The following is a 25,292-nucleotide window of genomic DNA, read 5'->3' on the forward strand; positions in this document are numbered from 1 at the left end:
AAGGATATTCATCGGTCCTATTTTTTTTATCAATAATCATCTTAATCAACTCCCAAATTTCGAAATGAATAAATAAAATACACAACTCACAATAGCATCGTGTAAATAGTTAACTCTACGTACTACATGATACATGAAAACGCTCACATAATTTTATTCATACCTTAATTCACAATAAAATTAATTAAAAAAATCCAAATAGGAGCCTACGTAATAATTCGACGAAAACTTGAACTAAGAACGTAACACTCAAACTCTATACCACAATCTTCAAAAATGCTTCTAGTTTGTTGTGTATATAATTTTTTTTTGTTTTTTAAAAGAAGATATTATTTTTTTTCTCCACTTTTTTTTTTATATTTGTGTCTGTGTTTCTTGCTTTTTAGTTTTTTCTACTTCTGTTTTTGCTCTCAGTTTTCTAACCTTCCTCTCTTATTTTTTTAAATCTTTCTCTGTTCCGCGTTCTCTGTATGATAATTTTATAGGAATGTTTAGTGTAATAAACATGTGCATGTGTGTGCATTTTTTTTTAAATTTTTGCATGCATGGAGATTCCTGTACACATCCATGAAAGATAAGAATACATACACATCTGGCAAAAAAATATCAACTTGACAAAAAAAAACATGCATGCATGCATATAAATTTTCAAACCACTACATAATACATGAAATCATATAAACAACGTTATTCATGCTTTGATCCTCAATAAAACTTACAAAAGTAATTGCTTTGATCCTCAATAAAACTTACAAAAGTAATGATATTGGGTTAGATAAGAACCTGTATGATGAAATAAATCGAGTATAGAAGCAAGAATACTATTATCGGAAACTCAACGAAAACCCCAAATTTTTTTCTTTTTGTGTTGTGTGGGTTTCTCCTTCTTACTTTGTTTCACTTTCTCTCTTTCACTCTTTTTGTTCTTCTTATTTTCTTATCTTAGTTTTCTCAATTCTTTTCTCATTTTTGTTTCTAACCCTATGTTTTCTTCTCTCTCCGTTTTCTTCTTTTTCCCTTTTTCAATCTTACATCTGTTCCCCTTATTCTGCGTGTGTGTTGTTATATAATGTGGTGAGTGTTGGAAAGTTGAGGGAGTTTTCTAAGATAGGGATGTGAGAGAGGTTGAGGGGATGTGAAAATGGGCAGTTTATTAGGATAAGATCCTTTTTTTATTATTTTTTGATAAAATTTAGTAATGATAAAAATATTGTCTAATTGATTTCTATACTAAGAAAATATAATAAAAGTTTCAAACTAGTCTAAAATAAAATATATTTAAGAGAATAATAAAATTACTAGCTTATTTTATTAAAAATTTTTGCTCCTTAGGAAGAGTGATAGAGCACTATGTAAAAACTGTAAAGTCATACCTAGCGAGAATGTTTTGACTAAATATAGGTTGTTGGTGATGGACTTGGTAATCAATAAGGGCAGAAAGAAGAGGAGTGTGAAGGCTCGGCCCAAGATTAAGTCGGGTAGTTTGACGTTGGCTAGTGCTATGGAGATGGGTGAGAAGTTGAAGAGTATGGGGGCTTGGGAGAGTTGAGGAGATGTAGATAGTATGTGTGAGACGACTGCCAGTTGCATTAGGGAGACCGCTAGATAGGTGTTGGGTATCTCGAGAGGTCGATCTGGCAAGCATCGAAGGGACTAGTGGTGGAACGAAGAGGTTAAGAGAAAGGTGGGGTCTAAGAATGTGGCTTATGCTAAGTTGGTTGAGAGCAAGGCAGACGAATAAGAAAGAGTATAAGGTAGCTAGAAGAGAATCGAAGTTAGCGGTTACGACGGCTAAGACAACAACTTTTGAGAGTTTGTATGCGGCTTTAGAGGAGAAAGACGGGGATAAAAAGTTGTATAGCTTTCCAAAGCTAGGGAGCGAAGGGCTCGTGACCTTGACCAAGTAAAGTGCATCAAGGGAGAGGATGGTATAGTGTTGGTTGAGGATGCCCTCATTAGGAAGAAGTGGCAATCCTATTTTCATTAACTTTTGAATGATGAGAGGGACAACAGTTTCATATTGGAGGACTTGGAGAAATCTAAAGAGTGTCGCAATTATGGTTATTGTAGGTGTATCAAGTTTGAGGAGGTCAAGGGGGCTATTCTCAGGATGTATCAGGGTAGGACGATGGGGCCAAGCGAGATTCTAGCGGATTTTTGGAAGAGCACTGGCAGGGCAGGTTTAGATTGGATGACAAGGTTATTTAATATCATTTTTAGGGCGGCGAAGATGCCTGAAGCATGGAGGTGAAGTACGATGATTCCATTATATAAGAACAAGATAAATATTCAGAGTTGCAACAACTATAAAGGTATTAAGTTACTGAGTCATACTATGAAGGTTTGGGAAAGGGTGGTATAGTTGAGGCTAAGAAGGATTGTGACTTGCTCTGAGAATCAGTTCGGTTTCATACTAGGTCGTTCGACTACTGTGGCCATTCACCTTGTGAGGAGATTAGTGGAACAGTTTCGGGAGAGAGGAAAAAACTTGCACATGGTGTTTATGGATCTTGAGAAGGCATATGACGAGTTTCTAAAGAGATTCTGTGAAGGTGCTTGGAGGCTAGAGGGGTGCCCGTGGCATACACTAGGTAGATTCAGGACATGTATGATGGTGCGAAGACTCGGGTGAGGACTGTAGGTGGTGATTTGGAGAACTTTCTGATTTTGATAGGGTTGCACCAGGGATCAACTCTTAGCCCCTTTTTATTTGCCTTGGTGATAGATGTTTTGACGCGACATATTCAAAAGAAAATGCCTTGGTGTATGTTACTTGCTGATGAAGTGGTACTGATTGATGAGGCTAAGGGAGAAGTTAATTATAAGTTGGAGATTTGGAGACAGACCCTTGAGTCTAAAGGATTTCGATTGAACAGGACCAAGACGGAGTACTTGAAGTGTAAGTTTAGTGATTTGTCGTAGGAGGCTAACGTGGTGATGAAGCTTGACTCTCAGGCCATTAAGAAGAGGGAGAATTTCAAGTATCTAGGGTTTATGATTTAGGGTAATAGTGAGATTGATGACGATGTCACGCATTGTATTGGGGAAGGATGGTTGAATTGGATGCTCATTTCAGAAGTTTTATGTGATAAAAAAGTGCCCCCGAAGCTTAAAAGTAAGTTATATAGAGTGACAGTCCAATCGACTATGTTGTATGAAGTGAAGTGTTGGCCAGTTAAGAACTCCCACATTCAAAAGTTGAAGGTGGCATAGATGAGGATGTTGAGATGGATGTGTGGCCATACCAGGAAAGATAGGGTGAAGAATGAGATTAATCGGGAGAAGGAGGGAGTGGCTTCTGCGGAGGATAAAATGCGAGAAGTGAGGTTACGTTGGTTCGACCACGTGATGAGGAGGGGATTTGATTCTCTATTGCGGAGGTGTGAGACACTGCTATGAATGATTTTAGGCGGGGTAGAGGTAGGCTGAAGAAATATTGAAGAAAGGTGATTAAGCATGATATGCAGTGGTGGATCTACCCTTTGCCAAGGGGGTTCATCCGAACCCCCTTCAGCAAAAAATTATGCTATATATGTATGGTAAAAAAATTTTTATGTACATATATTAGATGTTGAACCCCCTTCGATTAGTTCGTATGTTCACTTATGAACCCCCTTCGTGAATATCCTGGCTCCGCCACTGATGATATAGAGCAGTTACAGCTTACAGAGGATATGGCCTTTGATAGGAAGGTATGGAGGATGCGGATTAGGGTAGAGAGTTAGAGGGTGAGAGTACGTCGGTAACAACAGGGGAGTGTTCTTTATTTGTGTCTGAAGTTTCTTGTTCATGGTGTTGAGTGATGTCTTTGGTTTCGAATAGATAATTTTTAGTATTATCTTGTGGCTAGCGGTGTTAGTTTATTTTGTATACTGTACTAGTTTATATGCATTTATGTTTTGTGTTTGTTATACTGTTACTGGTCCTAAGTCGAGGGTCTATCGAAAATAACCTCTCTACTTCACCTGAGGTAGTGATATGGTTTACGTACACTCTACCCTCCTCAAACCCTACTATGTAGGAATACACTGGGTATATTGTTGTTATTGTTGATTTTATTAAAAATTTAAACCAAAATAAAATATATTTTTTGAGAATATTTTTATTATTTAAAAATAAAAATAAAACATTTCCTAAAATTCAACTCTTATCTTTAAAAGAAAATCTTTTTCACAATTTTCAAAGAAACCTACTAAAAATGAAATAAGAGTTAAAATCTTTAACTTAAAGATAATATTTTGACATAAATAAATACTTAATATCAAAAATAGATTAAAGCTTGGAGAAGATAAAAAATCACGTGTTTATAAATATTAGATTTAAGTAAAAAAAAAATTAAAATCGAACACTTTGAGAAACGCTATGTAATTTCCTCTGAAATTATTCAGGAGAAGGTGGGAGTGGTGTCGGTAGAGGATAAAATGTGGAAAGTGAGGTTGAGATGGTTTGGCCGTGTGATGAGGAGGGCCGCAGATGCCCCGGTTCGTAGGTGTGAGAGGTTGGCCTTGGATGGTTTCAAGTGGGGTAGGAGTAGACCTAAGAAATACTGGAGGGAAGTGATTAGATGTGACATAGAGCAGTTATAGTTGACTGAGGACATGACCCTGAATAGAAAGGAATGGAGGAAAAACATTAGGATAGAGGGTTAAGGTGGGTGAATGAGTCGTGGTAAGTAGGTAGGAGGGCTTGGATGTCTTTTGTTTGGCAGTGTTGCATATTTTTGTGGATGTCGTATCTATATTTTTTATCGTGTTCCATGCTTTTGATGTTTTTATATACTGTCCTTTGTCTTGAGCCGGGGTTTATCGAAAACAGCCTCTCTACTTCGTTAGAGGTAGTGGTATGATCTGCGTATACTCTATCCTCTCCAGACCCCATGTGAGAATCTACTGGATTTGTTGTTGTTGTTGTTGTTCGGTTTGTTTAGTTAGGTAATTTTACTGAATTATGAGCCCATTTAAAAGAGTCCAAACTACACTAAAGTTTGAACTTCTTTTTGTAAGCCCAACTACTATCCATTTTGTTTGTTTGTCGTGTTGCATTTTGGTGACCTTCCTGAACTTCTTTTTGTAAGCCCAACTACTATCCATTTTGTTTGTTTGTCGTGTTGCATTTTGGTGACCTTCCTGGAGATAATACAAAGTCAAATCACTTACATGTAATAAGATAGAGCTCCCTGTCCTCTTCCACCAAAAATTTGACAGGTAATTTAATTTAAATTTCCACTAAATTCTTCTCCTTGTTATTATTCTCTCTCTATATATTATTGCTATTGTAACTGATGATTCATTGTCTTTGTTGGACCATATACAGAGTTGAACAGTTTATGAGTTGAATGGAAGTGGCTTCGAATTTCCAAACTTTGTCTTTTGGACCAAGAATCAGTCGACCCTACGCGAATTTCGTGAGTTTTTATGTTGTCGTAATAAATTTGTCATCTGATCCGGATAACCTCGATTTTTGAGTTGTTTGGGGTTGTTTATAAGGGTTTTTGTAGTGTTTGAGGAAAAATGCTAGGGTGTTATTTTGAGAAGCTGTGTTATTTTGAAGTTTTAGGTTCCTTTCTTCGTAACACTGTTTAGGAATACTTTATGTGATTATCTTTTGCAAGATAATGGGTAATATACTCAGTTTATTGTCAAAAAAGAAATGATTTTTTTTAATAATTGTGGTGTCCAGGCCAGGCCCACTTTCGTGTACCTCGACTAATTCCTGGGATATCTACAACCTCTCACCAGCAACAAGTACCTTATTAACTCTGTCCACCAAGGCTAACCAGGCTAAGGCAGATGAAAAGAAATCAGCTAGTTTTTTGCCTCTGCTGGGACTTCAACCTAAGACCTCATAGTTCTCACCCACTTCATTGAGCACTAGGCCACACCCTTAGGTGCAAAAAGAAATGCTTTTTTTCTCTCACTGATTTTAATGATTGTTCAGGTCTTTGAGGGATCTTGCTTTGCTTTTTATCCATGGAGTTAGTTGTTTATACCCAAACTTATCTCTCATCTGGAAATAATATTTCTCTATTCTATGAAATAAATTTTCCAAAAGTATTCACTTTGGATCTTCCACGTATTCAGCTCGTCTCTCAGGCTCATGGCACAACTCCTATTTGCACTAACATTGTTGATAAAACCTTGATAATGAAAAGGCAAACTTTGGCACCTAAGGATGTGGCCTAGTGGTCACCAAAATGGGTGAGAACCATGACAAAAAACACTGGGTGATGTCTTCCCATTTATCATAGCCTTGGTGGATAGTGATACCTGGTACTTTTCATGGAATTAGTTGAGGTGCACACAAGTTGGACCAGACACCACAGTTATCCAAAAAAAAAAAAAAAGAAAGGGAAACTTTGTGGCAATTGCAGAAAGCCTGTTAAGTGTTAATTTCCCAAATTTATCATTGACCTTTTGATTGATCAAGTTCTTTTTTCGATCAATTGAATGTTTGATTGGTTAACACAGCTTTCATCCAAACAACAAAGGAGATGCTTTCAAATTAGTTCTCATTTCTGTCAGATTTCTGTTCCGTTTCCCTGCTTTTTCCTCCTCCTTTTCTGGTTTCCTATTCTTCTTGTGCTGAATCATTAAGAAGACACTGCCATGGATTCTTCTCTTCTAGCTCTCTTCGTTTTACTCATTTTTGTAAAAACATTGATCCATTGCTGGGTTTATAAGGACATGATTACAATGTCAAAATAAGAACATTGCTGCATTTGCGAGTATTTGAATGGATATTTCGGAGCTTGAGTTGTTAATGGTTGATGGTTACGCATAAAGCCATGATAGGGGTAAATGCTAAGGTTGTTGATGTGTAATATTCAGAAAATTAATGAATTAGTGTTACAACAGGCTGGCATGATAGAGGTAGTGGTGGTGAAGGTATGAATGTGGTGCAAAGTTGCTATTTGTCAAATGGAGACTATAGGTCCTAAAGTGAATTTTCGCCAGGGGATTTGGTCTTGTGGTAGGAGCACTAGCGCGATCATTGGATTAGATTTAAATCACGGGTTAGAACTGTGCTGCAGATAAAAACTTGATATTTAAGTGTAGAAGGGTAGAGGAGCAGCCTGCCCATTATCAACTGAGTTCAAATCATGCACCACTCGTATTTGAAGGTTTTTCGATTATAAAAAAAGATCCTAAAGTGAATATCTTTCATCTTTCGATATGGTAATATTTCCAAAAGTGATGGTTAAGGGCCCACAATAGAGCCATATAATCTTTTGGTCCTGCAGAAGTGTTTTTGTAGTTTTCGTTTGTTCTTTGCTTCCAGTAATCTTAAGTTTTGTTAATAAATATCCGTATGTCTGAGATATGTCTTTCATGATTTCATCTACTTCTGCCTGGTAATGATGGTGTTTCACTTCCTGTTGCTCATCTGCGGTTGCCACTGTTGCTGTTTTTGCTGTCTTTCTTTCTACCCTTGGAATTTTTAATCACTTAAATCCTAAGCTTTTCTTTTACCATTCTGCTGATAATGAGCTCTTAAGCCCCTCAATTCATCAGCTATAGTAAATTTCAATCAGTTTAACCCAAATTTGTTCCCTGGCGCGCTGCACCAGAGTTAGTGAACATGACAATTTGGCATGCTAGAAAACTTTCTCATGCAGGTAGATTACAGTTAATGCAAACAGTCCTTTTTGGCATTCAATCTTACTGGTCCCAACTCTTTATCATCCCAGCAAAGATCCTTAAACTTATAGTTTCCAACTGTAGACGCTACCTCTGGTCTGGTAACAATGCCATCACAAAAAACGCTTTAGTGGCCTGGGGCAGAATGTGTACCCCTAAGTCTATAGGAGCTCTGAATCTCATTAATACCCACCTATGGAACAAAGCTGCAATTGCAAAAACTAGTTGGGATCGAGCTCATAAACAAAACATATTATGGATTCGATGGATTCATACTTATTACATCACGACCAACTCAGTATCTACTGCTCCTACACCTAACCCAGGCTCTTGGATGATTAGAAAGATGATGACCACTGGTATTTTGGAGCAAACTCGAACACTGACACAGAGGCCCACATCTATCAGAACTATCTACCTGAAACCATTATGTGATAATCCTAGAGTTCCCTGGAGTTTATGCTGTTTGGCAATAATGCAAGGCCAAAAGCCAGATTTACTCTTTGGCTTCAATTGCAGAACAGACTACAAACTACTGATAGGCTTAGTGGGGATTGAATGTTGATACAAAATGCAAGCTATGTCAAGTACAACTGGAATTAAGGGATCATTTGCTTGTTCACTGTGACTTCACTAAGCAACTATGGAGCAGGATCATGAATTGGTTGCAATGGCATTGGAGTGCAACAACAACCTGGGATACTCACCTAGCTTTGGCCATGCTTTGCTCTAAGGGCAAATCTCAGAATGCACAGCTTTTCAAAATGGTCTAAGCAGAGCTTGTGTATGCAATTTGGATGGAGAGAAACGTCAGAACCTTTGAAAACAAGAGAAGAAGATGTGAAGAGCTAGCAAGAGATAGTATCTATACCTGTAATGTACGAGCTCCCATTAGGATCAAGGCAAAAATCCAGAAGCAGAGCAGCTTATGTTTTAAATTTCCCTTAGTTCCCTAGCTGACTATTCTATGTTTCCTTTTTGGATAGAAAATTGTGTTGGTTTACATTGGTGACTAATACAATCGTGTTAGTTACCCGGAAAAAAAAGAGTACATGACAATTTGGTCTGGGAAAAAGGAGAAAGTTCAGCAGTTGCCTGTTACGATAGTTTAAGGAATTGTAGTTGAAATTTCCAAAAAATGGAAGAAATGTCTACATTTGAGCGATTGTCAGTAGTCTAAATCTTCTTCCATTAATATTATTAGTTTTATCGTGGTGTTATACTAGTAAGAGAAACTGTTATTGATTGCAGAATTTAATATGATTTTTTTTATAAGTAATGATATCATATAAATGGAGAAACAAACACTAAGATGGTGCGTTAAAAATTACAAAGTGTGCAAGTCGTCAATCATATCTAGCATGGAATCTACCTCATTTACAATGGGAATTTGGTATAAAATTTTACTTTGTCTTCAACTTTCATTGCAGGGGCACATTGAGTTCAGAGGATACATAGCTTCAGCTCTTTCCAATCTCAAAGGTGTTCAGATTGATCACCGCCTTCCTTCACCTTTTCAAATGCAATTCAATGCAGTTTCAACTGGCAGAATCAAAATCAGGTCTGGATATTTGCCTGGTCATGGTGCTTTTGATTCAAAAAGTGGAAATTTCAGTAAGTTCTACTTGCTTAGCTTGAAGATTTTCAAAAAGTATGACTTATCTCTCAAACGAAAGTTGTTTACAACTTGGAGCCTGTTTGGATTGGCTTATTTTAAGTGCTTTTAAGCACTTTTATAGTGTTTGGAAAAACCAAAAAGTGCTTAGAAGCGCTTGATTTTAAGTCAAAATGATAAAAGTAAGCCACAAGCCGTAAGTTAGGATTTCTAACTTATAGCTTGTCTTATAAGCCAAAACCAAAAGCTAATCCAAACAGGCTCTTAGTGATGAATGCAGTAAGGGGTGGGTTGTTTGGTTGGAGGGATTAGGGAAAATAACCAAACATAAATGTTCACATAACATAATACAATGATTGGTTGGAAAGACTTGGAAAAATAATTTCTGAATAGCTAAAATGCTCGGTTGGTTGTCCAAGAAAAGATAATCCCTGCATAACTTATGCAGCATTTGGTTGGCGCCTTGGTGGTATTAAGTAATACTCGCATGAATGTTAATGTGGGAATTTCTGTATTGTTTGATGAGTGTTGAATATGGAACAATAGAGAAGTTTAGTAAGATGAAGGAAAGTATTAAAATAAAAAATGCCATTAAAGTAGGCAAACCCTACATAACATACCCTCTATTATCATCATCGGATAACACTCTTTAAGTTGTTATATGCTGTAGAATAATCCCTTCAATTATTACTCACTACATAAATAATCCTACATTATATCTCCTCATAATTAGCATGTGATCCAAACAACGCCAGAGTATGCAATATCTTATATAACAACAACAACAAACCCAGTGTATTCCCACATAGTGAGGTCTGGGGAGGGTAAGATGTACGCAGTCCATATCTCTACCTCTAAAGAAGTAGAAAGGCTGTTTCCGATAGACCCCCGGCTCGAGACACGGAATAATAAATAAATTCATAGTAAAGCATGGAACAAGATGGCATAACATAAATACGACACCCACAAGTAATAGTAAACAGAGAAAAGTAAACAGTTCGTAATTAAGCATGAAACAAGGTATCATAACAAGAATAATACCCCCACCAAGTAATGCTCTACATTAGCGACCCAAACTGACCCTAGCCTTCTGCCCTAATTCGCGTCCTCCAGATCTTCCCATCTAGGGTCACGTCCTCAGTGAGCTGTAACTGCTCTATGTCCCGCCTAATCACCTCTCCCCAGTACTTTTTCGGCCTACCCCTACCCCACCTAAAACCATCCAAAGCTAGCCTCTCACACCTACGAACTGGGGCATCCATGCCCCTCCTCATCACGTGTCCGAACCATCTCAATCGGACTTCCCGCATCTTATTCTCCACTGGAGTCACACCAACCTTCTCCCTGATAGTCTCATTCCGAACTCTATCCACCCTAGTCAGCCCACATATGCAACGCAACATCCGCATTTTTGCCACCTTCATTTTTTGAATGTGGGAGTTCTTAACTGGCCAACACTCTGCTCCATACAACATGGCCGGACGGACTGCCACCCTGTAGAATTTGCCTTTAAGCTTGGGCGGCTCCTTCTTATCACACAACACCCCCGAAGCAAGCTTCCACTTCATCCATCCCGCCCCAATACAGTGCGAGACATCCTCGTCAATCTCACCGTTACCCTGAATCACGAACCCGAGATACTTGAAACTATCCCTCTTACATATCACCTGTGATTCCAACTTCACTATCACCTCATTCTCCAGCCTCACGTCATTAAACTTGCATTCCAAATATTCTGTCTTGCTCCTACTCAACCTGAACCCTTTAGACTCAAGAGTTTGTCTCCACATCTCTAATTTATCATTCACACTCCCTCGTGTCTCATCAATCAAAACTACATCATCTGCAAAAAGCATACACCAAGGCACCTCTCCTTGAATACGTCGCGTCAACACATCCATCACCAAAGCAAACAAAAAGGGACTAAGAGTAAATCCCTGATGCAATCCTGTCAAGACAGTGAAATGCTCTGAGTCTCCTCCCGCCGTCCTCACCTGGGTTTTAGCTCTATCATCCTCACCTGGGTTTTAGCTCTATCATACATGCTCTTAATTGCTCTGATATATGCCACCGGGACTCCACTCACCTCCAAGCATCTCCAAAGCATCTCCCTGGGGACTTTGTCGTATGCCTTCTGCAAGTCGATAAACACTATGTGCAGGTCCTTCTTCCTTTCCCTATACTGTTCCACCAGCCTCCGTATCGGGTGAATTGCCTTCGTCGTCGAGCGGCCGGGCATAAATCCAAACTGGTTCTCCGAAATAGAAACTATCCGTCTCAGCCTCACCTCGACCACTCTCTCCCAAATCTTCATAGAGTGACTCAATAACTTAATACCCCTATAGTTATTGCAACTCTGAATGTCACCCTTGTTCTTATAAAGAGGGATCATAGTACTCCACCTCCAAGCTTCGGGCATTTTCGCCGTCTTGAAAATTCCGTTAAATAATCCAGTCAATCACCTTAAACCAGCCTCGCCAGAAAACTTTCAAAAATTCACATGTATCTCATCAGGTCCCGTCGCCCTACCCCTTCGCATTCTGCGAACAGCCTCTCTAACCTTCTCCACCTTAAAACGTCTACAATAACTAAAATCCCGACACTCCTCTGAGTGCTCCAGCTCCCTTAACACAATGGCTCTATCCCCTTCGTCATTCATGAGCCTATGAAAATACGACTGCTATCTATTCTTAATGTGGCCGTCCTCCACCAACATTGTACCATCCTTCCCCTTAATGCACTTCACCTGATCGAGGTCACGACCCTTCCTCTCCCTAGCCTTAGTGAGTCTAAACAACCTTTTTTCCCCTCCTTTCTCATGTAACCCCGTATACAAGCTCTCAAATGCTGCCGTCTTAGTCGCCGTAACTGCTAACTTAGCCTCCTTCCTAGCTAACTTGTACTCTTTCCTGTTTACCCGTTTCTCTTCTTCGTCCTTACTCTCAACCAACTTAGCATACGCCCCTTTCTTGGTCTCCACTTTCTTCTTAACCTCTTCATTCCACCACCAATCCCCCCGATGATGCCCGGTCCGGCCCCTAGAAACACCCAACACCTCACTAGCATTCTCCCTGATGCACCTAGCTACCCTATCCCACATACTATCCACGTCCCCCCTACACTCCCACACCCCCATTCCCGCCAACTTCTCCCCTATCTCCCACGCATTCACTGGCGTCAAGCCGTCCCACTTAATTCTAGGTCTACACTCCTCACCCCTTCTCTTCCTATCCTTCTTTATACCCAAATCCATAACCAAGAGCCTATGCTGGGTCGAAAGATTCTCACTTGGGATGACCTTACAGTCCTTACACAACACCTTATCCCCTTTCTTAAGCAATAAAAAGTCAATCTGGGTCTTGGCTATCGCGCTTCGGAAGGTGATCAGGTGATCGTCCTTCTTTGGGAAGCTTGAGTTCACCACCACCAGCTCAAATGACCTCGCAAAATCCAATAGAGTAGCCCCCTCTTCATTTCTTTCCTCAAAACCAAAACCACCATGCACATCACCAAAACCTCCCGGTAACGCCCCGATGAGCTGAATATAACCCTTTATATTCATTGGCCTGCTGATGGCTGTTGCGAAATTCTGACCTTGCACAAAGTTCCAATTCACATAACTTTCTGTTGCTTTCTTTAGCTTTACACGCTCTTATTAGGCTTATTGGGTAACTATATATCTATTCTTTTAATGAACTGGTTTTGTGAAAACTTTTGATTTTGAATGTTTTATATGAATCATTTTAATTTATCCACGTTTTGTTAGGGGGCATGTGGTAATGGTATGAATACACGTTTCTCCCTTTCTACTCTTCCAATTTGTGACTCAAGTCTTAACAGACGAGAGGAAAAATTCCGTTTGAAGTTGTGAATGCATAGTAGTTACAGAATTTGTTAGCTTATGAGTTTCACCATAAATAATCAGTGAAATTTCGTTTTATCTTTTGTCAAATGATGCTTTTAGTATCTTCCATGAATATGAACACTACATTAATGTGGAGGAATATTGCAATTTAAGCATGGGAGACTTTGATATCATGTTCAGGGTGTTTCTATGAAAAAGAACATATCTTTCATATTATATCAATATCCAGATCACTTAGTTGAGATCGTGTAATCTTCTTGGTATTTCTTGACCTTTCTTTAGCTTTATATGTAGTTGAGAGATGGTACTTATGATAAAAACAAAAAAGGTCTTGCTTCCACTTGCTTCTGTTTTTTCTGTAGCATTTAGAGGTTATGAACTCTATCTAAACATTAGAGACTCTTTGTCGTGTAAGAAAGCAACCTGTTCTATTAGGAAAGCTATAAGTCAGCTACACATTCTGTTGTGAAATTGTAAGTACTTGAACATTTGCTTCTTTTTATTGTACTATTACCCCTTTATAGTTAGCTCAAGTGCACGTCTATCATTTTTTGTGGCTGGTGTCTTAGACAGGCCTTGACAGTTGTGTTACATGTTGCATATCTCTCTTGAACCTGCTAAGTGTATTGCCTCTGTTTGCCTTTCTTTCATGTAATTTTTGGGGTACTTAGATTTCCTCTCTTCTAAGCTGTAAAATCATCTAATTATGTATTTATTCAGAACAGCACCTTTAAGGCAAGGCCCCCGTTCACATTCACTGAGACCATACCGGGTCATGAGTGAGGATTCAGAAGGAACTTTGAGCGGTGAAAACATCTTGCTAAATGAGGAAAGCTTGGCACAGGATCTAAAGATTGCTATAAAAGAGGAGAACTATGCCCGAGCAGCGAAAATTAGGGATAGCCTCCGGCTACTCCAGGAGGACAGTAAAGCCTCTGTACTAGCAGCGAATGCTCGCTTTTACAATTCTTTCAGAAACGGAGACCTAGCTGCAATGCAAACCCTCTGGTCAAACGGTGAGAATGTTTGCGTCGTGCACCCTGGTGTTAGTGGCATAACAGGGTATGATCTCGTAATGGGAAGCTGGGAATTCGTCTGGGCAGAATATGATTTTCCACTTGATATCGAGATCAGGGATGTTCAAGTTCATGTTAGAGGTGATATGGGGTATGTTACATGCATTGAGATGGTCAAAACTAAAGGCAGCAGCTGGGGAAAACAATTTGCTACAAATATTTTCGAGAAGGTTAATGCGCAATGGTGTATGTGTATTCATCACGCATCGTATATCGACTTGTAAAATGTGAACAATAAAGCTCTTGTAGAGTTTGTGGATATTGAGTGTTGAAAGAGGATGTTAGGCGCAGGAGTTTTGAAATCTCGGCACATAAATTTTGAAGCTTTTCTTCTACTATAGTTGTTTCGACCTATTATTAATGTATAATAATACTTTGCTAATGAGTAGAGGTAATGTGTGTATGATCATCTTGTATTGGATCTTAGAATTTGAGCAGTGTAGGATATCGGATCAGGTTTGGACTAACGCACTCTCACATTTTTCACTGGATGAACGTCATGAAAATGTAATAAGTTAAAAAATGAATACGAGTACATAAAAAAAAAAATACTTTGGTTAAAAATCAAGTTATTTTGGGATTATAATCCGGGATTGTCCCATGCTTGCGAAATTCTTTAGTAGGGGAGGTGGCACTTCTCACGTTGTATCGAGACTTCACTTTTTCAATACTAGTATATTTTCTGAAGAGTCAGCCATGTCCATAGTTTATTCTAATATTTTCTTCATTGATCACTCCAAATTCCTTTCATTTCCATGAAAAACATTTCTTTCCCAATTACATTCACCCACTCCGCCAAATCGTCTAGATCTAGTTGATTATTTGTTCATCTTTACTGGTGCTGAGATTTAATCAAAATAGATAATTTCATAAGGATCATGTATAATGTCATTGGTGTAGTAGATTATTGTTGTCTAAGCATTGATGCAAAGAATTATCCGGCATTTGCGTCGGTGGGATAGGCACGACCTATTTACCTTTGAGGTATATTAAGTAAGGATTGCATACACCTACCTTCAAACTCCACTTTATGAAATATAATGGATATGTTGTTGTTGTGTTGGTTGGACGTACCAAGAACCATGTGGAACTAGTCAAGTTGCTTTCAAGTTGGCTTGAACACCATGATTATCTAAAAACAAAAATAGATCAATTCCACACTCTTTATAGAATAAATAATGTTATGATTATGATATAAACTTTATTTTATTTTACAACTAATACCCAAAAAATGATTTTAATCATTAATATTAGTAATGCACCAAATGTAGCACTTTGTCCCACATCGGATCCTGAGTTACAAATATAGCCTTTATAAGTGAAGGCAAAAGTGGAGGACGCAACTCAGGGGGTGTGGAGCTGATGTTGCACGCGATTTAGTCTAAACCCTAAACCACTTCTTTGAGCAGAAGATTATTCAATAGGGGTGGTTTCTCCGGTGTTTTCCCCAAAGAACAAAAGAAACACCGATGCCTATTCGTGTGTGTCAATTTCAGAGTTGTTTAAATCTCCAGGCAGGTTAGAAGGTAGTGCCACGGACATGGGGTGATGTTTGGTGGTCACTTTATTTCCTCGCTTGCCAGCACCCCATTTTTTTTCATTTTCTGTTTTATTGGATCAATTGTATGATTTTCGTCATTTGAATGGATGGATAGGTTATATTATTTTTATGATCAATTGTTTGAATGGATGGATAGTTATATTATTTTTATGATCAATTCATTTCTATTTCATTGGATTAATTGTATGATTTTCATCATTTGAATGGATGGATAGGTTATATTGTTTTTATGATCAATTTGTTTCGCTTGCTCCCATGCTAGCACTCCCGCTTTTTTCATTTCTATTTCATTGGATAGATGGTACGATTTTGATCATTTGAATGGATGGATCATTTTTATCATTATCATTTGAATGGATGGATAAGTTATATTATTTTTATGATCAATTTGTTTCGCTTGCTGCCTTGCCAGCACTCCTGCTTTTTTCATTTTCGTTTGGATAGATTGTATCATTTTTCGTTATTACGATTTTCACTTAGCTGAGCCTTCATCTACATCTACTCTTTTTCATTCATGTTTTTTTGTCCCATTTCGTTTGGTGGTCACTTTGTTCCTTGCTTGCCAGCACCCCACTTTTTTCATTTCTGTTTTATTGGATCAATTGTATGGTTTTCATAATTTGAATGGATGGATAGGTTATATTATTTTTATGATGAATTGTTTGAATGGATGGATAGGTTATATTATTTTTATGATCAATTTGTTTCGCTTGCTCCCTTGCCAGCGCCCGTCGCTGCCCGGCCCGCGTTAGAGGGGAAGATTAGCAAAGCGGGAAAAGAAAGAGGGAAGGGGAGCAGCACTTTCGCTTTTTTCATTTTTGTTTCATTGGATCGATGGTATGAGTTTGATCATTTGAATGGATGGATCATTTTTATCATTATCATTTGAATGGATGGATAGGTTTTATTATTTTATGTTGTGCCTATTGTTATCATATGGTTCTTGTGGAAAAGGAGAAATACTATTTTGCATGGTGGTGCTTATCAAGAAAGGAAAATCTTCTGCGAAATTAATGACACTAATGTTAGGTTTGTTAAGTTCAGATTTTATTTTGAAGTTACAGGAAGAGATTGGAGTAGAATAGTAGATGAGTTACAATCAATCAGAATTCATAATTGTAGACACGTAATTTTGTCCCTCCTGGAATCCAACTTTACCCATTAACTCTGCCTTACCATGTACCTTAGCCCCATGTGATTATCCCTCAACAAAAAGATAAAAATAATAAAATTCGTAACAAATTAGCAATCCACACAATCAAAATTAACCACCTCACCCCCTTTCCCCACCTACCCCTACCCATCCTAACCTTACTCAAATTTTGATTTCTTTTCCATAACAGATAGCAATATACACACACCATTCATCCAAAAACACAGACAGTGGCCATACACACACCTATTCATAGAAAATAATTTTTCATGCACAAACATATACACACTCAAAATCAGTGAAAGAAAACACTAAAAATTTCCTAATTTTTTTTCATTTTTTAGACAAGAGCATTACACACTCTCGACGAAGAATGACACACACACAGTTGCACATATGTAAAAATCGAAGAGAACTAAGAGAAATAGAGGGAGAGAAGAGGGAGCTTGAGGGAGAGAAACAATGAAGAGAGTTCCAGTCCGGCGACCAAAGCTCGTGGAGCTTCGGCAACAATCCAAAACTCAGCAAATCAGCGACTAAACAGTCCGTCATCATCTTTACTATTCCGCCGAAGCAACCTATCACCGTCGGCTAAACCCAAAACGTCCCATCCTCCAAAATCCAACTAAAATCTACCAAAAATAGCCTCTAAAATCACCACGGAATTGACCCCATTCCATTTCTGATCAGAATCACCCTTTCATCGCTGGAAAACTAACGAAGCAGTAACGTTGTGTATGAAATCATGTGCGGGTCTCATTGCTTCGTGATTTTTACTTTGGGTTGGTGAAAACCAAAATGAAAAGGGCTATATCGAGGTGTGATTTATTTGTTCGTTGAGGTTTCGTTCGAGGTCTTGGACGCGGTTCTAGTCGGAAGAATTATTCCAATAGAAAAAGTATTTAAGGTCAATTCTCTCCTCTCCCTTTAATTTTTATGTACTTGTGAATGATTTATGTGTTTAGCATGCTTGAATCTTTGTTGTGCGTATATGGTTGATGTTGGAATTTGGAAAATTGAAGTCATAGTCGAAAAAATAGTTAATTGTTAGTGAGGATGAAATTTGGGGGAGGAATTGAGAATCGAATAAGGCGAATGTTGATTATTTTAATTCATTGATGGATGTCGTTAAAGTCAGTAGTATCTTATTTTTAGGCCAAAAATTTAGTAGGCAAACGATAGGCTCGGGTTGGAAAATTTAGAACTTATGGATTGTGGAATGTTTGGAATATTTGTTGAATGATTTTGTTTACCGCATTTGAATCAGTTGTACTCATTTGGCTGGGGAATTCCCAGAGACACATTGTACTCATTCACCAGGGAATGCCCTGAAGTATCATGTATGCAAAGGAGTCTTGTGATCAAGGTCCGAGCATCGGGTAAAGCATAGTTTAGGATAGTTAGAATATTTTAGGTTTTAATTTCAGCATTTTTATTACGGTTTGTAATAAATTAGACTAAAGACTATTTTTTGCACTTTGTTATGTGTTTGTGTGTTTTCTTATTTTATGTGTTTTGTTGGTTTATACATTTCATCGTGTCATACTAGCCGATATACTTCACGAAGAGATCGTGGTTGAACCAAGGATCGAGAGGTGCCTAACACCTTTCCTTTGGTCAATAGAATTCCTTAGCCAGAATCTCTGTTCGCAAACCAGTTTTAAAGAGGCAAAGAATTATTTTGAAAAAGAATTTCCAAAGCTGACTTGGCACACCAAATTTATGCGAAGTGGCGACTCAGAGTTTTGATTGTTAGAAGTCCTTTTCGAAACAAATTTTTATTTTTTGTCATTTAATAATAAAATCCTTTTGAAACTTAAAAATCAATCTTTTTTGGTAAAAAAGGGGTGTGACATCTTTGGCAACTCTGCTGGAGATTTTCAAAATTCGAGCTTTATTTTGAGTTGTATCAGCTTAGTGTGACACTATAGGTGTATAGACGCCTTGTTTGTGTTATCGTTTGTGTTGTTATTTTACCATTGTTGAGTGCCTACGTGTTACGTGTTTACAGTTTTTCTCTTATGTATTACCGCTTTATATCTGTCATCATTTGCATAACCCAAGTCATTTCTTTTGCAACAAGTCCCATAGTACACACTGTGTACACGACCTCTAGTTAAGTCACCCTTATTTTAGGAGGGGAAATCATTGGCTGGTATGGAGTGGGTGGAAAGCTATCGCAACCACCATCGACCATATGCTCCCTCGAACAGCCTTGTTAGTGGACCTCAACGTAGGTCAGCCTTTAAGTCATGCTTATCTGCATCATATTGATGCCTAGCGAGACCCACTTGGTCCTTTGTAGGAGACTTATCCTAAAGCCTCTGTATGTGCTAATTGTTGCATCTTTGAGGGTTACAGGATCATTCAATGAATTGATTTGGGGAAAGCTTGTGCTAGAATTAAAAAAAAAGTGTGTAGGCAAGGAACAGTTTGAAAAAAAAAATGAGTAAAAAAAAAGAGTTTCGTAGTTTTTAGTGTCCTTTATGGCTTTTGTTTTTCACAATTCAAAAATATTTTTTACCTTTTGCACACATTTACTCAAAAAACAGAACATCAAAAAGATTTTCCCTTTGTTTCCTTTAGCAAACATTCATAATTTGAAAATTAAAAAAAAAAATTCAATAAGAGCTTTTTATAAAAGAAAAATTCAAAAAAAATGGTAGAAGTTTTGTACATTTCATATAAAGAAAATACCTAATAAGATTTTTCTTTCATAGATATTGGTGTCAGTTTTATGTGAAGTGTCTAACTAAAAATCCAAAAAGATTTTATTGACGTTCATCGTCTGTCTTTGGTCGTGTCTCTTAAGTTAGGGCCAATCTGTTAGTTAATCTCTAATTGTCCAATCTGGACGAACTACGCACACCTGATTCTCCTCTCTCGAGAGTGAGATACCTAGGCAATCCTTCGTGAGTTCAGTGATCTTATTTAAAAAATCCAAGAAAGATTTTCTCCACTCTTCATTTATAGTAAGTGTTTAATATATGCCTTGAAAAGAAAAATCCAAAAAAGATTTTTCTTAATAGTCTTAGGTTTAATTTTGGGATGAAATTCATAATTGAAAATCCAAAAAAAATTTGTTAGTATCTTTTAAAAAATAAAGATAAAAGAAAGAAAAAAAAAATTCTCTCCAATTTAGATTAGTTGTTTGCCCATGTTGCTTCATCTAAAAAATACAAAAAAAAAAAAATTCTTTGAGAATTTTAGGTTTCATTTTTGCATGAATTTCAAAATCAAAAAGACTGTGTAAATATCTTTAAAAAAAAAAAGAAAGAAGAATTCATTTGGTAATAAATTAGTTAATCTATGAATATTTCCATATGAAAAATACAAAAAGATTTCCTCATGATAAGTCACAGGTTTCATTTTGCATTAGGGGATTTAAACTTGAAAAATTCAAAAAGATTTTTGTCAATTCTTTTTACAATTTGTTATTTTTCTTCTAGAGTTTCAAGAAAAAGAAAAAGAGTTTGATTGGTCATTTTTTGGCCAAACTGCACGAACTACACACACCTGATTCTCCTATCTCGAGAGTGAGATACGTAGGCGCCCTTTTTGAGTTTGGTGATCTTTTCAAAAGAAAAAAAAGAGAAAAAGATTTTGAGAAAGTATTGAGCTCTATTGCATTTGTTATCTTTTGTTTAGTTGGTTTAAGTTGGTTGATTTGTGACATTTTGAATGGTCCTCCACATCGCACCAAATCCAAAAAAGGGTTAGTTGTGTCCAATAAGGATATAGAGAGTGATATCATGGATCAGACCAAGAGTAAGGAAAATGAGAATTTAAAGCAAGAGATTGTGAGACTAAGGTAACAAATGATAGAAATGTATCGAGTTTGGGCTAGTGGGCTGCCACCTCCTCCATTCCTCACTATTGACCCCGCAAATACCTTGAGTTTTCCATCACAATTGAAAAGTCAGTTTCCTACTGTTGTTGATGCATCACAATATGTCTCAGAATTCACTCCAGGCCAAAAGCATCCCAATGCTTTCATCACTCATTCTCTAGCTCTTCAGCGTAAATCTACCACATTGATAGAACCATCTATCCTCTCTGCTTCTATTGCCCAACCCTTTATTGAGGTTATCACTTTGTCTTTCCATCCAACGATTTTTCTTCCCCAATATGCTAAAGAGCAAGAAAAAATATCTAGAAAAACAAAGTATGTAGAAAAGGCTATGAAAAATTCTCTGGGACTTGTGAATTATGAAGATGTTGCATATAAGGACTGGGGCATGTCTTCAAGTATTAACCTCTCTCCTAATTTTGAGGTATCATAATTTAAGGAGCATGATGGATACGAGGATCTATAAAACACTTGGGAGGATATTGCAATTAATTAAGGAGGATTGAAAGAAAGAGTGAGAATGTAACTATTGTTGTGTTGAGGCCACAATGGGGCTTAAGAGGGTCAACTCAACAATACCGTCAACCTCGACCCCAAGCCTATACATCAGATCCATATAATCACTTTCAATAAGGTTTCTCTTTGCAAAATTCAAGATATTCCATTCCACTTCCTCAATATCCTTTGAACAACGCACAATGGTATACTCATCCATCTTCTTATCCATAATGGAGTGCACCGGTCCCTCAACATTGTCCTCAACCCTCATAAAGTTACCAAGGAACTTCTAAGTCCAAGTTTCAACCGAGGCCGGAGTTTGCAAAAAAGAGAAAGTTAACGGATAATTTTACACGGAATATGTCTGATAGTGGTGAAAACTCTAGTTATGATGATGTGCAAATTAGTGCCTAAGATGTCAAGCTCAGCAATTGAAAATTCACTCCTCTCCTTACTTGGAAGGATTATTGGTAGTTTGTTTTATTTTCATTTCTGTTTTTCGAATTATATTAGGGTTGTAGTTTGAAATCTATCTTATTTTATTTCTTTATTGTCTTTGTTCAAACTTTTCTATCTTTCATTTTAATAAAATTGAGTGTCCTTTTTTCCTTTGTGTTTTAAATTTGTGTTGTCTATTTATTTTTTTACATAGTACATTGTATGATTGGTTCTAGTGATATGAAATATTGGCGGAATTTTCAGCTAGATCTTAAAATCCAGTTTAAGCATGAACTTTTAATCAGGGGGCTAAAGTTAGAAAAAAATGCATTTGAGAAAATAGGTAGAGTGATGAGACATTTGGTGATCAAATTAAAGTCTTCTTTGAAAATTAAGGCAATTATTTTGAGAATCATAAGAATAACTTGGTCATCAATTGAAAGACATCTCAATTAGGTCAAACAGTGGATGTGTGATCCTATATCAAGAGAAACAGAAAGAAAATCAGCTCCACAAAAAAATATGAGTCATTTGATGTGAGGGATGTACAACAAAGGTTGAATTGTATGCTGGACAAAGTGAAGAAGTAGCACAGATGCTCAGTAAAAGTTATTATTGTTAAAGTGTCACAGATGATCTTCATCTTTCACTTTATATTGCATGATGTGTACTTGCATTGTCAAGGATTGATATGACGAAGACATTTCATTCTACTATCCAAATATTGTGTCATCCTTTGTTTACCCCATTTGAGCTTTAGTTCTATTTTTTTCATACCTCTCTTTTGGAATCAAGATAGAGTCGACAAAGCTCAAAAGAAAAGTGTCGAGGAAAAGAATAGAGTCAGAAAAATTTCAAAAAAAGGAAAAGAGACAAAATGTATCAAAAAGGAAGAAAAGAGATGAGTGCCAAAAAAATAGAGTTAGAAAAAGTTCCAAAGAGGAAAGAGTCAATAAAAAATCAGAATCAAGCAAAACAAGTTATCGAAACTACGTGTGACCTGATTCTTCTCTCTCGGGGTGAGATACGTAGGCTGCCTTACTCTAGGGCTGGTCCAACAAAATAAACAATTTAAAGTAACCCAGCAAAAAGAAACTGGGGCATGAGTTAATCCTCATTATTTGAGTCGATTCCAAAAGTTGTAAGTCCTACCCACTTCAAGTGTTGTTTCGGCCTCATGCCATCCTTTTTCTCTAGCCTTATCCAAAAGCCAAGTTACAACCAAAGAAAAACCTTCAGATCAATTTTTGAGAATGTTAAGGCTAAGCATGCAATGGATATGATGACATATTTTGGGTACTACTTGTCTTCCTCAGCATAAGAAATCAGGAAAGAAATAAAAATGAGAGAGACTTATTGGTGAAAACCCTCACGGCCACCGTAAGGCGATGGTAAGTTGAGAGAAATAAAAATTTGAGTCTTATTGGTAAAAACCCTCATGAGCACTATAAGACGATATTAAGTTGAGATAAATGAAAATAAAAGTCTTATTATTGAAAACCCCCCATAGACACCATAGGACAATGGTGAGCTGAGAGAAAGAAAGAGACTCGTTGGCAAAAAAACCCTTCAAGGTGTCACTAGCCGAATGAGGTCTATAAGTGCAATTGACTCAAGGAAGTAACTCATTTTCAGGGTCATTAACTTAACAACAATTGGGGGAAAGTCTGGATGGAAAGATTAGGTAGCTTAATCCAAAATGCATGTCATAATCCTTAGAGTTGACTGTCACTTTCAGATAAATTTTTCTTTTCTCTGTTTCAATGGGGACATTCATTGTCTATTCTTTATTTTTTTATATTTTTTATTTGTATTTTCATAAGTCAGTTATTCAAATGAAAAGTCATTTTTGTATGTCTTTGAGTCAAATTCATGTCAAAGCAAGTGAGAAAAGATTTCAAAACTGGCTACCATCTTCTTCAATTGCACAAAGCAAGACAAAAAGGCCAACACCTGAAAGAGATATGATTATGAGATGAAATAAGACATGTGAAAAGTTTTGTCAACAGACAAGTCTGGGAACTCAGGAAAATACCAAGGTTCAAAGGGTTTATCTGAGGAGCATGGCAAAGCAGAGATATTGTCTTTTGTTTCAGAATCAATCTTAGTAATTTGAGTTTGGGTCAATAATGTAGCAAGTCAACGACATATGCTAATGGTTGGAAGCAATATTAAATATGACGAAGGCAAGAGCGATTGCCGTGAAAGCTAAAGTCACAAACTAGACACCATATTTTTAAACTCACAAGTTTTCTTTGTATGAAACAAGAACACATGCTACATTCAAATCAAGTACTTTAGAGCCTAAAATATCAAAAGGCACATTTCCCCACTTCTGCGAATGCAAAATAAAGTATTGCTACACAGATTTTGTAATAAAACAATGATAAAAACTCATAATATAATATCCCGAGGAGGCACACTTTCTTGTACGGGTAATTCGGGTTCATTTATTAGATGATACACTTCCTAAATTTAACCTTCACTCCTAGAAGCCACACTTTCTAGTCAAGTCTATCCATTTAATCTCTAGGAGACACACTTTCTTATCCAAGTAATTCAGGTTCATTTATTAGGTGATGCACTTTTTAAATTGAATTTTCACTCCTAGAAGTCACTTTCTAGTTGAGTCCTTCCATTTAATCTTAAGGAGACATATTTCCTTTTCTGGATAATTTTAGTGGTATTTGTAAGGAGACACATTTCCTTATTTTGGTCGTTCAAGCGGCATATGTAAGGAGACACATTTTTTTGTTCGGATAATTCAAGTGGCATTTGTAAGGAGACTCATTTCCTTGGGTAATTCAAGTGACATTTTTAAGGAGACTCATTTTCTTTTTTGAGTAATTTAAGTGGTATTTGTAAGGAGGCGCATTTTGTTATTTGGGTAATTCAAGCGACATATGTAAGGAGACACATTTTCTTGTTCGGGTAATTCAAGCGGCATTTGTAAGGAGATGCATTTTCTTGGATAATTTAAGTGGCATTTGTAAGGAGCCACATTTACTTTTTAGGGTTAATTTATGTGGCATTTGTAAGGATACACATTTACTTGTCTGGGTAATTTAAGTAGCATTTGTAAGGAGACGCATTTCCTTGTTTGTGTAATTCAAGTGACATATATAAGGAGACGCATTTTCTTGTTCGGGTAATTCAAGCGAAATTTGTAAGGAAATACATTTTCTTGGGTAATTCAAGTGGCATTTATAAGGAGACACACTTCTTTGTCTGGGTAATTTAAGTGGCATTTGTAAGAAGACACATTTTCTTGTTTGGGTATTTCAAGCGGCATTTGTAAGGAGACACATTTCCTTGTTTGGGTAATTCAAGTGGAATTTGTAAGGAGACACATTTCCTTGTCTGGGTAATTTAAGTGGCATTTGTAAGAAGACACATTTTCTTAACTAGGTAATTCAAGTGCCATTTGTAAGGAGACACACTTTCTTGATTGGGTAACTTAAGTGGCATTTGTAAGGCGATGCACTTCCTTGATTGGGTAATTTAAATTTTTCTTGTTAGGTGATGCACTTCATAACTTAACTTTTGGCTCCTAGAAAATTCACTTTCTAGTCGAGTCATTCCACTTGACCCTTGAGACA

The 25,292-nt window shown here is 37.2% G+C and overlaps 1 protein-coding gene across 2 annotated transcripts; it reads left to right on the forward strand.

The window, feature by feature from the left end:
* Nucleotides 1-5,062: 5,062 nt before the first annotated feature.
* Nucleotides 5,063-14,602, forward strand: LOC107845976. 2 transcript variants are annotated; one of them, XM_016690501.2, is made up of 4 exons: nucleotides 5,063-5,204; nucleotides 5,314-5,404; nucleotides 9,068-9,251; nucleotides 13,843-14,602. In XM_016690501.2, the coding sequence occupies exons 2-4, from the start codon at nucleotides 5,336-5,338 to the stop codon at nucleotides 14,415-14,417; spliced, it is 828 nt and encodes a 275-aa protein (XP_016545987.1). In that variant the 5' UTR covers nucleotides 5,063-5,204; nucleotides 5,314-5,335; the 3' UTR covers nucleotides 14,418-14,602. The 2 variants fall into 2 exon arrangements, with proteins under 2 accessions (XP_016545987.1, XP_016545989.1); XM_016690503.2 differs by having other exon boundaries at nucleotides 9,068-9,198; nucleotides 13,838-14,602.
* The last annotated feature ends 10,690 nt before the right edge of the window (nucleotides 14,603-25,292 follow it).

The sequence above is a fragment of the Capsicum annuum genome, chromosome 10, assembly GCF_002878395.1.
Source record: "Capsicum annuum cultivar UCD-10X-F1 chromosome 10, UCD10Xv1.1, whole genome shotgun sequence".
Classification (NCBI taxonomy): domain Eukaryota; kingdom Viridiplantae; phylum Streptophyta; class Magnoliopsida; order Solanales; family Solanaceae; genus Capsicum; species Capsicum annuum.

Excerpts from the sequence above, each read along its gene's own strand:
- LOC107845976 (XM_016690501.2), top strand. The coding sequence starts at position 5,336 with ATGGAAGTGGCTTCGAATTTCCAAACTTTGTCTTTTGGACCAAGAATC. Across the intron at positions 5,405-9,067 it reads GTCGACCCTACGCGAATTTC|GGGCACATTGAGTTCAGAGG; the intron begins GTGAGTTTTTAT and ends CTTTCATTGCAG. Across the intron at positions 9,252-13,842 it reads TTCAAAAAGTGGAAATTTCA|CACCTTTAAGGCAAGGCCCC; the intron begins GTAAGTTCTACT and ends TATTCAGAACAG.